General features: G+C 50.4%; 1 protein-coding gene across 1 annotated transcript in view; it reads left to right on the forward strand.

Moving 5' to 3' along the window:
* The first annotated feature begins 2210 nt into the window (after positions 1–2210).
* RAB11FIP4 (RAB11 family interacting protein 4) overlaps positions 2211–14412 on the forward strand; it is a 112950-nt gene continuing 100748 nt past the window's right edge. Inside the window, exon 1 of the mRNA XM_079130459.1 lies at positions 2211–2550. Coding sequence (XP_078986585.1) covers positions 2392–2550 — 159 coding nt within the window. The 5' untranslated portion in view covers positions 2211–2391. The remainder of the gene's footprint in view (positions 2551–14412) is intronic.

Here is a 14412-nt window from a genome sequence, read left to right on the forward strand (position 1 = left end):
CTAAGAACCAAGAACCCTGGAAATGGAACCATCTTGGAGTGTCTTTTGGGTCGGCACTCAGCAGGCTTTTCTGGGATTCCAGAGCCTGGACCTCACTGTAGACCACACTGTGTCATTACTGCCCAGTATTAAGTTTGGCAAGGACAGGGGTTGTAACTTCTGTTTTTCTGTTCCCCAGCACACCCAGTACAACATGGGTACTCAATAAAAGGAATGTGGCAAACCCAGAGAGCATGCCTGTGATGGGCCGCCCTCCCTGGGATTTGTTCCCAGAGCTCTGAGAGTAATTTCTGAAGCTCCCACCAAGGGGAACCCCAGCTTCTGCCCATCTCCTTTCTGTGCTGAGCACCTTGGGTTAAGAAAATGAGCAAGAGCTGACCTTGGATGAATGATTATCAGGGTCCCCAGGGCAGGTGGTGGCCCCAGCTCCCACTTCCACCTTTCTGCCAAGGGCCTGGCTGGATCTCCTGCACTTGGCCTCTTTCTCTTCCCTCTCATCCTCCTTTACTTCCTCCTGGAGTTCACAGGGCAGGCAGAGGGACGTAATATCCAAACCCTCTCATCTTCAGTAATCCATTAAGAGTGATATTACTAACCCCATTATACATATGAGGAAACTGAGACTCAAGAATGTTGGTATTTGCTGAAAGGGACAACCAGCTACCAGAGAAATGAATGTACAATATATAATTTATGTATATTATATTTTCCAAAGTGGAGCAGGGCAACTGCAAGGTTCAGAGAGGGCAAGCCACATAGCCCCTTCTGCAATTTCTATCTGGGTCACTACATTCTCTCAACTCCTGCAGTGGACAGGGCCAACCCATCTTCTCGGAGCAGGGCCTTCCTCTGGGTCCACTCTTGGTTGGAGATCAGAGACATGAGATCATTAAGACATATTTTCCCCTGAAGGGCTTCCCAGCATATTGGGGAAGATGGACAGCAGGAAATTACAAAAGTGGACACCTGGAAGAAGAGCCTAGAATTCAGACTAGGAGGCAAGATGGGGTGCGAGGGAAAGCTTCCTGCAGGAGGAACCCTGTCTGCTAAACTAGGAATCTTAAGTGGGACTGAGTTCAGTCAAAGCCTGTATTTGGGTTGAGGGCAACCATTACCACAAGGGCCTCTTGTGCTGAGCAAGGAGGTGGAGCCAGGAAAGAAGATCAGGCCTGGTCCTGCAGTGTGGGGAAGCTGGCGTATGAGTCAGAATGAGGAGCTGAGGCAGAATCTCAGGCTGGAGATTCTGTCCTGGGCTCTGAGCTTGGGGTGGATAGGGCAGCCAGGGAGGTGTGAGAGTGGGAGAAACGGGGGTTGGGGAGGGAGGACGCAACGGTCCCCAAAGCTTCAGGTATCCCTGGGCCCTGCAATAAGGAAGTCTAATGGAAGGGCCTCATATTTTCTTCCTCCTGCCTGTCCCTGGTCCTCTCTACCCCTCCCACCCCATCCCAAGCTCCCTCTTCCAAACTGAGCCTGTTCCCTGCTCCTCCTTTTATGCTCTTCCCCCTCACCCTGAGAAGGCTCCACAAGTGCTGTGGGAGAAGACTTTGTGGGCCTCAGATCACAGAGGGCTGCCTGGAGATCGTTCTTTCTGGGGCAGCACAGATCAAGGGAAGAATAGTCCAGATGCATCCAGATCTGGGTATGAATCCTGGCCCTACCTCTCACAAGCTATGTACCCGAAGTTAAATAGTCCATCCTCTCTGAATCTCAGCTTCCTCAGAATCGAGTCAACCGCACCTGGAACATACTGAGCTCTCTGTAAATGGCAGGTGCTAACAGAAGGCACATACAGTAAGCAGGGATGGATTGGCCACAGTGTAGAGGGACCAGGAACTTAGGGCTGATGGATAAGGGGTTGCTGGACCCGGCGCGGGTGGTCCGGGGGCTCAGGCCTCATAACCATGATTTCTCTCAGGAGGGGCGGGGCCTTGGGACAACTCTGAATTTCAGAACACTCGCTGCGCACAGTGGTGGCGCGGCAGGCCACTCTCCGGGGTTTCCAGGGAAAGAGGCCACTACGCCGAGGGAAACTGAGTCCGAGGAGAAGGCAGCGGCCGGTTGCGCGCTCCGCTGCCTGCTAGCGAGTGCTGCCCCACTCCCGAGGCCGTGCGCGGCTCCTTTTGTCTGCCGCGTCCCCGCCGCCGCCGCCTGCCTCGGGCTCGCGCGCGGCCCCCGCCCCTCTCCTGCCCCCTCCCCTCCCCCCACCCCGAGCGGCGGGGCTGCGGCGCCGCAGCTGACTCGAACGGCCGCCGCCGGGCGGAGGCTGCGCGTCGCAGACCTAGGCGGGCGGCCGGGCGGCGGCCCAGGGCGCGCGGCGATGGCGGCGCAGGGCGGGCTGCGGCGGGCGCGGCGCGCGGCGCGGGGCTCGGGCTAGCTGCGGGGCCCGCCCGGATGGCAGGCGGCGCGGGCTGGGCGGGCGCCCCCGCGGCTCTGCTGCGCTCCGTGCGCCGCCTGCGCGAGGTGTTCGAGGTGTGCGGCCGCGACCCCGACGGCTTCCTGCGTGTGGAGCGCGTCGCGGCGCTCGGACTGCGCTTCGGCCAGGGCGAGGAGGTAAGGCGGCCGCGCCCGGCCGGCCCCTGGCGCTACTGTCCCTGAACCCGCTGCCCTCGCGAGCCGGGCCTCGGTGCCCTCCGCGTCGCCCCTCCCCCAGCTTCCCCGGCGTGTCACCCACGCCTGGGACCAGCCTCCGCGCTCCACAAACCCAAGGCAGTGGCTTGCTTCGCGTGAGAATTTCTACCTGTGCCAACCCCATTCCCTCCGCTAGGACCGGGCATCGCGGACCCGGGGTAGCCCCTGCCCAGTCAGACCCTTGCTTTCCACCCTCAGCCCCAGACTGCTGGCATACACGTCACGCTCAGTGCGGGTTCCTCTGAGCGATCTGCGAACCCGGTGGATTCTTGGGGATAGGCGCTGTCAAAATGTGGCCTGGGAACCCCCATCCTCTGAAGACTGAGTTGCAGGGGTCCTTGTGCACCCTGCTGGGCCTTACCCAAGGGACAAGCAGGGGCACTTTGCCTTGACTGCAGCCCCTGCCACGAACACGGAAGGAGGGGTCTGCTTGGGGCCATCCTGGATTCTCGCCCAGTGCCTGGTGACCTCCCATGCAGGCCTGGCTGGCAGCTGACTGTGTTGGCTGCGACAGGCCAGCAGAGCCAAGCCTGGGAAGTGGTTATCTGAGCGGCGTGTTTTCCCATAGTGTGGCCACATTCATGGTGGAAAGCAGGAGTTGTGTGGATTGTTAGCAAGGCTGGAATCTCAGGTTTGGTGCTGCGGGTGGGTGGACAGAGTAATATCAGTAAATGCCAGAGGCTAGTGTCCTCTCACCACCATTAGCACAGAGACTGTGTTTTTGAGGGGAGTACTAGCCACTCACTTGACTGGAAAGTATCCCTCATCCTCAAGCTCCTTCCCACTCTACAATGGTCACAATTTTCTCATGGGGACAAAAGGCCTGAGCAGTGGATTTCCAAGGCCACCTGAGACCTCAGGTCCTGCATAGGAAGCCTGGTTCCATGGGTCTCCAGTGGGCACTGGCTGGAATTCTGTTCCCAGGACAGATCAGGCCTGGCATCTTGGAACATGGGTGGTACTGGGTGATGACCAGTGGGCTCATGCCTCCCTGTTACCTGACAAGTGGGAGGTGATGGTCTTCCCTTCCTGAGTACCTGGACATCCCTGAGAGTAGCAGGTGGAAGAGAGTGAGGTAGGTGTCAGATCTGAAGACTCCAGTTTATTCCAGGAAGCTCACTGCTGCCTTTGGAGCCTGGCCTCCCCCTCTTCTGGCTTTGCTCAGGGACATTACCTACCACCACCTAGATCCTTCTTCTTCCCCCAAAGGCCAGCAAAACCTCCCCTTCACTAGTGGCTCCCATCTGAGGCACGTTGAACAGTCCCCTAAAACTAGGAGAGCTGAGCTTCTCCCTCTCAGGACACTGGCTGTAGGTGAGAGAAGTCACTCTGCTTTGACTGAAACAGGTGATTCCAGAACCATAGAGTTTCAGTCCTGGAATGGTCTCCCAGAAACCTCTGGCAGGAGGCCACCAGCCTCAGCCACAAGCCCCAAGCCTCACCATCTTACCCTCTAAGCTGGACAGCTCCTATCATTAGAACCTTCTCCTCCTTCTATACTCTAGATACAAACCTGCTGGTTGTGCACAGGGGCCCATGTGGGTTTCTCTTCTATGTGACAGCCTTTTAAATATTTTAATACAGCACTCCTGCCCCTTTGCTCCTCCCCCACACACTCACTCCCATCTTACCTGCTTTATGCCAAATATCCCCTGACCTGAAGTCCCAAGTTTTCTTTACAACCCAGAAAGGGCCAAAACCTCTGGCTTCTGACCCTGGAGTTGCCATTGACTAATCATGTGACTTTTTCTAACAATAACATGAAGAGCCTGGACCAGGAGTCCCTACCACATCACCACATGCACAGCAACTCAGGGTAGGCCTGCATTTTCAGGGTGTCCATACTCTCCATTCATGCTATCTCCTGCCACTGAAATCTTCAGGGATCTGTTTTAGAAACTTCTGCCAGGGATTGTCTGCCATGGGAAGGGACAGTGATTTTTTTTTCTTATTAAACCATAATTGTATATTATTATAGAAATGATCTATATGTAGTACAACAAATTGGAAATACAATCAGAAATAAAAGTATTATGTTCCCATTCCCCAAGGAGCCCTTGGGTGACCTTTTTGGTCACATTCTTTTAGAGCTGTTTCTATGCTTATGTGTAGATTTTTTCCATACAATGAGATCATATCCCACACAGTGTTTTGTGACCTAATTTCTTTCCAGTAAATGATTATCACCTTTCTGCTTCAATAAATTCTCATCACATTTAGTACAGATACTTTTTCCAGAATTCCTTATTTGATCTGAAAATGTCCACTTTTTGGCTGATTTGTTTAAAACCATTTTTCTTTCCTGGACCGTGCAGTGCATCTGGTTGTACCCCTGTGCCTCCCCGCTCCATAACTCTGACTTGTTGAAGAGATCAGGCCTGTTTGTGTCTTTATTGAATCTAAGCTTGTTACTTGATCCTTATTCCTATTAAATTTCATCTTGTTCATTTCATCCTGTTGTATTATTGAGAGAGACTTTAAGATCCAGCCTCTGTCACTCTCAGGTACTGCCTGCAGCTGGAGAAGCTGGTGCTCTTTTGTGTGGGAATCCTCAAGACTGATTAAGAACACAGGGCAGGACCACGGACAGGGCCTGAGGCTCCTGTAGGGACAGTTTTACTCATAGACTGAGACTGTATGGAACTGCATTTTGCTTCCCTGTTCCCTACACACCAAATTTACAGATGCACTATCCTTCAAAGCATCGTTCCCCATGAGCAGAGCTCCTTCAAAATGCTGTGTACTCTGACAGTTTGTGTTTGATCTGTTAAAAAAATCAAGTAGCAATATTGATTTCCCAATGTTGTTGGGTGCTCCAGAGTGGGTAGTTATCACTCATTAGATATGGGCTTCATTGTCTGCGCTTACCAGCTACCCCCAGAATACCAAGGATACCAGGATCAAATGCTTTGCAAAAATTAAAACATACTAGGTTTCAGAGTATGAAATAAATGCCTATGAGACCATACATGATTGGATAGATGCATAATTAAATGAATGAATACATAACAGGAAAATTTCCCATATAGAAGAAATCCAAATAATTTATGTAGCTAATCCCCTATCGAGGAGTCGAAGTGAAGCTCTCCACAGCTTTAAGTATTAAATGTACAATGACTTTCTTCTAAAGAATGCAGTTTGGAAAGAGGGGGAAAGAGCAGCTTCACAGGGAAAAAACCAGATGAACAGAAACCTTGATCAGAATGTGATCAAGGTCAACATCAGCAGTGATATGTCATGTAGATAGTATGTGCCCTTGATATGATGTAATAAGAATGACATTTTACCTCTGTGGTCTCCCTCTCCAAACCCATATCCCCAGTGTAGTCATGAAAAAATATCAGACACAAATCAGCTGAGGGGTATTCTACCAAATACTTGACAGGTCCTCCTCAAAATGGTCAAGGTCATTGAGGACAGGGGGGATCTGAGAAACTGTCACAGCCAAGTAGAACTTAAGGAGTCATAGAGACTAAACATAAAGTGGTGTCCTGGATGGGATCCTGGAACATGAAGAGGACATTGGATAAAAGCTAAGAAAGTCTGAAAAAAGTATGGGCTTCGATTAATAATGTAATATGTGTATTGGGTTGGTTTGTGATATTCCCCTGATTTATTGACCTAGGACTCAGCAGAAAAGAGAAGACAGTAAAATTTGTTGAAAACTTTGCTTTTAAGGAATGCAAAGATTGGAGAAGCAGGGGAGGACCCTGAAAGTGTATAGCACTGAAGGAGAGCCATGAAAAAGTACATGAAGTGACGACTCTGCCCTGGGCCCATGTGGGCTTCTGATGTATTGCTATTATTTCAGCCCCTCTAGCCCTTTTCTTACTCTTTTGTGAAGTGGGGTTGATAATAGTCCCCATGCTACAGGATTTGGGAGGAGGCTTGAAGGAATTAATAGATATAGAGCCTCACATAAGATGGGTGCCATGATGCACACCTGTAATCCCATCAACTTGGGAGTCTGAGGCAGGAGGATGCCAAGTTCAAGTCCAGCTCAGCAACTTAGCAAGAACCTCAGCAATTTAGTGAGACCCTGTCTCAAAACAAAAAATAAGAAGAACTGGGGGTGTAGCTCAGTGGTAAAGCACCCCTGGGTCCAATCCCCAGTATAAGATAGATAGACAACTAGCCAGCTATCAATCAGTATCTCCACAGACAAAATACCTAGAATTGAATCTGCTGCTCTTATTATTATATTTTTTCCAAACTATTGCAAATATGTTCAAGAGGCTGTTCTGGGCTGGGGATTTATTGGGGATTAAGGTCAAGAACTAGAACTTGTCTTTGATGTTCTCAGCCTCTCTCCCTTGTCCAGCTCTGATCTTCCAGTCCCTCTTACATCCCATCAGTGGTCAGAGAATGGAATACACTAGAGCAGGCAGAGAGGACTGGGGGTGCAGCTCAGTGGTAGAGCATACGCTCAGCATGCACACTAGGCCCTGAGTTCAAAGCCGAGAACAAAAGAAGAGAAACTGGAGAGATTTTTGGACTACATTTCCTTATTATATATTCTTCTTTCTTTTCTGACTTGAAGACCATCCTTATTGCTAGAAAAATGGAAACAAATGTAGTGAATAGGTCTCTGCCATCCATTAGCACAGCACCTTCTCTGAGCTCTGAGCCTGTCCTTTCTGCTCAGGTTCCAAAAGGATGCTGTTAATTATTTGGGGGAAGTAACTGAACTTTAGCTAACCTAGGACTAGCCTGTAATTTCCCTCTTCTTTGCAGATGCCCTTGGATACAGAAGCAAGTGGGGCTACTTGTCTCCTTGTTCCTATTGAGAGGAGGTCAAATAATGTTCCTGATTGGGCTCCCTTGGGCCCCATGTCATCTCTGTGCTAGTGACTGGTGACTGCCACAAGGAAGTGCCAGCCACTTGGCATAAGTGGAGGTATTGAAGCTGGCAAAGGAGTTGGCTACTGCAATGGGCTGACACTAGTCAGGGACCAGCCCTGGGCCCTGTAGGCAGTGGGAAGACCCAGGAAGCCAAGATCAAATGTGTGTTCAGACTGGAGTCTGGGTCTGAGCAAGCCTGGAGACAGAAGACTTCTCAGGAGGCTGTGATACAAGATAAGAGAGCAGGAGGATCCCTACTTGGGCCGTGGTAGAGGGTGCAGAATTGACAGAGGCCCAGAAAACCAGCAGAATCCCACAAGCCACTCCTGATGGTCCAGTTGACAGGAGTTCTTTTGAGGACAGGCCCCTTCCCTGTACCCTGCTTCATAGAGCCACAATGCAGAATGGCAGAGCTGGTGAAACAGAAAGGAGACCCAGGTCCTGGCAGGAAAGGTGGGGGTGCCGGTGACCCACTGAGAGGAACAGGACAGAAATGGGGAGACATGTCCCAGCTGGGATGCCTAACACCCTGAGGCATCTCAGGCCTGTGCCTATTTGGCTTGCTGGGAGGAGGGGCTTGTAAGGAATGTCCACAGGGATTTGTCCATCATGTCAAGCTCTTGATGCAACCTGAATCTATATGGTAAAACCTTGCTGAAGAACAGTGTCATTCCCAAGACACTGGGGATCTAGAGAAGAAGGAAGCCCCAAGGTTGTGGAAAGTTTGCCCAGGGATAGGCGTGGTTCCCTATGCTTAGGGACATGTAAACCTGTGCTGGGGAGGATCAGACCTTCTAAGCAGCAAGAGGTACCCACAGAGGGGGTTCAGTGGGTGGAGAATCTTGAAGCATTGAAGCATCCACAAGCTCCCCTGGGAGGAAAACTTTTCCACTATACATGTAGGTGCTGAAGGGCTCAGGGTCACCAAGTTGAGCAGGGTCACAGCAGGACCTGAAGCTTAGGCCCTGGAACTTTCTCCAACACCAGAAAGGAAACCAAAGAGGCAAGTAGAAAGGAGATGGGGCAGTGGAAGGAGAGCAAAAGGAGGAGCCTTTAGCGGGGCTGGAGGCTGGGAAGGCAGAGCCAGGAAAGAGGTGGGCCAGGTGATTGCTATGGGCTACTCAGACTCTCGCCCCAGAGGGGGCCGCTCTGGAACCTGGGGGTGAGAAGCTATTCCTCATTTGTCAGGTCAGAGTGCCACCACCCAGAGAAGTTCTATGCCAGTCAACACTGCCTTGGAGGGAAGTATAGAATTTGGGGCTGGTGTAGCCATAGGCGATACCAGACTCCTGGACACAGCCCAGCACAGGTGCTGTGCCAGTGAGACTTGGTGCAAACTGGAACACTGTGTCCCCAGTTTATTTGTGGGCGTTTTGACCAGAGTGGGTTCTGCTTAGGCCCTAGAGTAGGTGTTTGAGTCCCCTCCCCTCCTGTTCTGAGCAGTCCCTCCAGGTTGGTTGCAGAAGGGAGCTTGACAGCTGGCTAAGATTGAAGAGCTACATGGAGCAGATTCCAGCAGGATGGAGAGGACATGTCCACTGATTTGGAAACCATGTGTGTCATGCCTGGGTTAACTGCTGTCTTCCCCCACCCCAAAATTATTAAGTGGAGTATCCTCAGATTTTACCATTACCCTTAACACACATTTCTGGGTTAATTTTTTTTTCACTTTGTGCACTTCATGTGTAACTACTGTGTGCCAACACTGTTCCAGGCACTGGTAAAGAACTGGACCTGGCACTTACATTCTGATGGGAGTGACGAAGAGCAACTAAAAAAAGATAAATAAAAACCTTCAGGTGGAAAATGCTAGGAAGAGATGTAGAGGACTAAACAAAACCAACGCTTTTAAGATGTCATCGATGGGAATATAGTTGGAGCCTGGAATGAAATGGGGCCTGCCCCTTGCAGATGTCTGGTGCAGCATGGTCCAGGCAGAGGAAGGAGATGCCACAACGGCAGGCAGGGGCAGGGCTGGGAAGAAGGCAGAGAGTGGGGCAGGCAGCTTTCTGGCCCGCCCTGAGCAGCTTTGGCTTTCACTGTGAGTGAGGTGGGGCTCTGGGAGAGTTCTGAGCAGAGCAGAGATTCAAACTGACTGAAGTCTGACCAGGGCCATTCTGGCCACTTCGACAGGGAAAGTGGGGAGACTGTGAGGAGAGCAACTGGTCGTGTGGAACAGGGGAGTGGCAATGGAGAAGGGGCTGGAAGGGCCAAATTGAAGGGTTTTGTGAGAGGAGAGAATCTGGAGATGGGCTGCTATTTGCTGGATGGGGAAGACGAAGGAGGGCTGGAATGAGGGGTCGGGATTTCCAGCAGAGACCCCACCAGACCTCAAGTGCACATGTGGAGCCAGGGATAGATTGACAAAAGTCCAAGGCAGGTACCTTAGCCAGGCTTCTCCTGGCAGACACTTGGTCCTTTTTCTCCCTTTTCTTCTGCCCAGCCCTTATGTCTCACTGCCTGATACAGAGAAGTTTGCGTGAGGTAGAAGCCCAGCACTTGAATCAGGTGTGATTTAGTGCCCTTTAAAGACCAGACATACCAGGTGCAGTGGTGCACACCAGTGATCCCAGCAACTCTGGGTGCTGAGGCTGGAGGATTGCAAGTTCAAGGCTATCCTCAGCAATTTAACAAGATCCTGTCTCAAAATAAATAAATAAGGGGCTAGGATGTAGGTCAGTGGTAGAGCATCTTTGGGTTTAATCCCCAGTACCTCCCCCATAATCAGGGGTGTGAGAACTCTATTAGGTTGCCTTGGGCATCTTTTCTTGGAGCATGTAGCCTTTTCTTACCCTCATGTCTCTTCTTCTTCTTTATGGAATGCCAACTGCCCACCTGTCAGCCTCTCTGGCTGAGAGCTGCCCCTTGCCTGCGCTCTACAGAGGCAAGAACTAGACCCTTCTCAGTGGATCTTGTTTGAAGTCATCCCCACTCTACTATTGGACTTGGGGCTCTTAGTACCCTTCTTCCCCTTGCTGTCCCTCCACCCCCAGCATCTTCTGATCCATGGAGACCCCCCAGGACCACCAGTTCCCTGCAACCTGTCATTGTAAGGGACATTGTCCATAGCTTCTGTGCTCCTGGGAAAGGGGAGCAGAGCAGGCCAGAACCCAAAAGTTTATATACCAGTGATTCAAGAGGGAAGCAGGTTCCATATAGCCATAGCCCAAATTGTAACCATAGGATCTCTTGTCTTGCCATTAGATAAGGCCTTGAGTCCAACCCACATCTCACTTGCTCATGGCTTACAGGAAAAAAAAAACAAAAAAAAAAAACAAAAAAAAAAACTGCTGGGAATGGTGGTGCACACCTGTAATCCCAGCAATTTGGGAGGCTGAGACAGAAGATTGTGAGTTCAAGGGCAGCCTCAGCAAATTAAGGAGGCCCTAAAAAACTTAGCAAGACCATGTCTCAAAATAAATAAAAAGGTTTGGGGGATGTGGCTCAGTGGTTAAGCTCCCCTGGGTTCAAGTCCTAGTACCAAAACCAAAAAAACTCCAAGAAGATTGCCAGCTTCCTCCAAAAGCATTCACTAATTCCACATGGGCCTATTGTGGGCATGTCCCCAAAAAGGGCCCAATCTAAGATCTGCACCTGGACAAGCTAGACAGAGGGCTGATTTGCACCAAAACATAACCTGAAAGGGGAGTAGAGGTCACTAAATGGACCTTCCATTCAGTGCTGTGTCATTCTAGAATAACCATGCAAAGAGACGAGGATGCACTGTTCCCAAGGCAGCCCCATTCTGTACTTACCAGGTTCTGGAGGAGTTCTCTTTCATCTAGTGAGCTGAGGTCTGCCTGTCAGAACTCTATCTGCTCATCCTTCCCTCCACCCATCCAGCTGACCATCTACCTACCTACTACCAAGGCATCCATTTATACAGCCACTGATCCATCCATCTACCCACTTGTTATCCTCTCCAACCATAGATCCAGCCATCTACCTGTTGATCCGTCCAGCCACCCAGCCACCCATCCATTGAAGGTCTTCTCATTCACTTGGTCTCACCCATGTGTTCACCCACCCTTCCACCAGCCTCCCATCTTGTCCATTCTTCCAGCCACCATCTGACCATCACTTACTGCCTGCCATGCATAAGGCCTAAGCACAGACTCAGGAACAGGTCTGGCCTTTTCAAGGAGGGTCAAGTTATTCAACATGGTGAAGGCACAAGAAAGACAGGAGAGTAAGAACTCAGGCTGGAACAAGAGCCACACGGTGACCTTCGGGAGAAATCAGGAGCTAGGACTGTCTGGCTCAGATGAATTCTGGAAGGACAGCAACACTCCAGCACAAGCCTGGCCTCAGTGGAATGAACTATTTTTATGATTTCTCACTTCCCATGCAGGCCATCAGTTCTGCCAAGGACTGAGGCTTTCCTGAAAGAGTGAGAGTTATTTTTGAAGTTATTTTTGGGTTATTTTTGAAGGTGCTTATTATGAGGGTGGACCTCACTTGACTAGAAAATGGAGGTCATTAACCCTTATTTGTGGAACTGTTTAGAGAACTGAAGATAAGAATCCTGAGAAACCTAAGTGCCTGTTGCTTCATTCCTATAGGACACCTGCCCTGGAACTGTAGGCATCCCTGCTGCCCCCAGTCCTTTCCTCCACCTGCTCCTTTCAGGCACAAGGCTCCTGTGTGCAATGACCACAGTTCATTTTACAGCCACATAGGTAGAAAGAACAAAGGAAGCAAGGAGCCGGAACTGAAGCCCACTGACTATCTTCATGTTCCTTATCCTTTCACCCTTCAGTAGCAGGAAGTGAAGCGCCTTGAGCAGGATCCTCCAGGAAGTGGAGGGGCTGGGATTTGAACACAGGCCTCTCTGGATTTTTGTTTGTTTGTTTAATTTTTTTTAGTTGTAGATGGACATACTATCTTTATTTTATTTATTTTTTAATGTGGTGCTGAGGATCAAACCCAGTGCCTCACACGTGCTAGGCAAGCACCCCATCACTGAGCTACAACCCCTGCCCCTTATCTTGTTCTAAAGTTGCCTTCAGAACTGCCTGCGTATGAGAGTCCCAAGCTCTTAGAAGGTCAGGAGGGGAGACAAACCCACACAGCAGAGGCTTCATATGGCTTTCTGAGCCTGGGGTGGTTTGGGTCAGGGCCAGGACAGAGCAGAAGTAGGTTCCTTATTTGTAGGGTTGGGGAGACAGGAAGTTGGCCTCTATAGATGGCTCAGGGGCCAGCAGGACCTGAGGTGAGAGGAGGGAGGCTGCCAGCTAATCGTACCTGGCATTATGCATCTCTACCTCTTCCTGTTCAGGTGGTGATTAAGTAGGCCCAGGAGGCACTAATTTCTATGGCTACTCACATTTCTTGCCAGACACCTCTGTAATCTGCAGGCCTGTGCTGTGTGTGGTAAGGGCCTGGACAGGCTAATTCTGTCTCCACCTGGTCAGTCTACCAGCATCTTGACCACATTCTCTGGCTCTTCCATCTTCCTTGGCCTGAACTGCAGATTATTCCAACCACAGAGGCCTTGAGGCCTCAGAGGGCCCTGACCCCTTCTTCCTCCCAGTCACCTATCCCTCTCCACCCACTTTTCCGGCACCTTAATTCAACCCACACTGGTTCTAACCTCTAGAACCAGGGGCTTTGGCATAAGGAACATCAAGTTTGAGACTTAGCACCACAACTTAACTTGTTCTATGACTCTGAGAAGTTACTTTACCTCTCTGTGCCTCAGTCTTCTCATCTGTAAAGTGGGAATAATGTTAGTTATACGTGTTAAGGCCTTACCACCACGCCTGACACATAAGTTAATACAACTGTGAGCACTAACTCAAGTTTTCTGAGTGAACTATTCATTTCCACTCTCACAGACTTTTGTGAGCTCCTACTCTGAGATACATCTGGGTCTGAAGGATGTATAGATGAATAAGGTAGGATTTTTCTCCCAAGAGAGCTCCTTACTGTGGGGCAGGTGGACTAAGATAGAAATCTTTTTTTAATTTTATTTTTATTGACAAATAGTAATTGTATATATTGTACCATATGATGCCTCAATATTTGTGGAATGAATGAATTAGACTAATGAACATGTTCATCACCTCACACACTTACTTCTTTCTTGGTGAGAACATTTAAAATCCACTCTTTCAGCAATTGTGAAATAGACAATACATAATCATTAGCTATATTCACCTTGCTGGGTAATAGATCACCAGAACTTATTCCTCCTAACCGGCACTTTGTAGCTTGGACCAACAAAACCCCTTCACGCCCACCTCCCAGCCTCTGCAAACTACTCTCCTGCTCCAGGGTAGAAACCTCGATAGCACACCTGTGAGGAGGACAGGGCTGGAGGCTCATGTGGGTGTGCTTTGGACATAAGATCCAGTGTGCTCAGATCACTCTGCTTCACCTTGGGAAAGCTTGTCCAGAGGTGACTCTGGGGCTGAGTCTGGAGCAGGGCCCACAGGGGTGGAAGGGCAGGATAGGTGTGCAAGAGGAGAGACTTAAGAGGCAGAGGCCCAGGCAGAGACCCCCCTGGAGGAAGGGAAGACCAGGCAGCCTGGCCTGGCTGGCAGAGGCCAGATGGGGAGGGCTGGGCTGGATTTGATTCCCAAGATGTTAAAGAAGTTAACTCCAGGGTCCCTTGGGTTTCAGCCAAGCCTATCTCAAAGTAGCCTAAAGCAGGAGTGAGGAAGCCAAGTTGGGGGCCCTGCCCCTGTCCAGAGGCAGGGAGCAGGGACTCTGAGGGTGGAGAGAAGGGGAAACAGGGGCAACTTCCTGGAGGTTCACAGAACTTCCCATGAGTTCCCTGTGATTCTTGCCTAGGTGACTGGGTGATGGGATCTGAGCTCAGTACACAGTGACCACGGGCTTTAAAATGTCTACGCGCACCAGTGTGGTGGCAAATGCCTGTAATCCCAGCAACTAGGGAGGCTGAGGACAGCCTCAGCAACTTAGCAAGGCCCTAAGCAA

The sequence above is a fragment of the Sciurus vulgaris genome (genome assembly GCF_902686455.1).
Source record: "Sciurus vulgaris genome assembly, chromosome: 3".
NCBI classification, from domain to species: domain Eukaryota; kingdom Metazoa; phylum Chordata; class Mammalia; order Rodentia; family Sciuridae; genus Sciurus; species Sciurus vulgaris.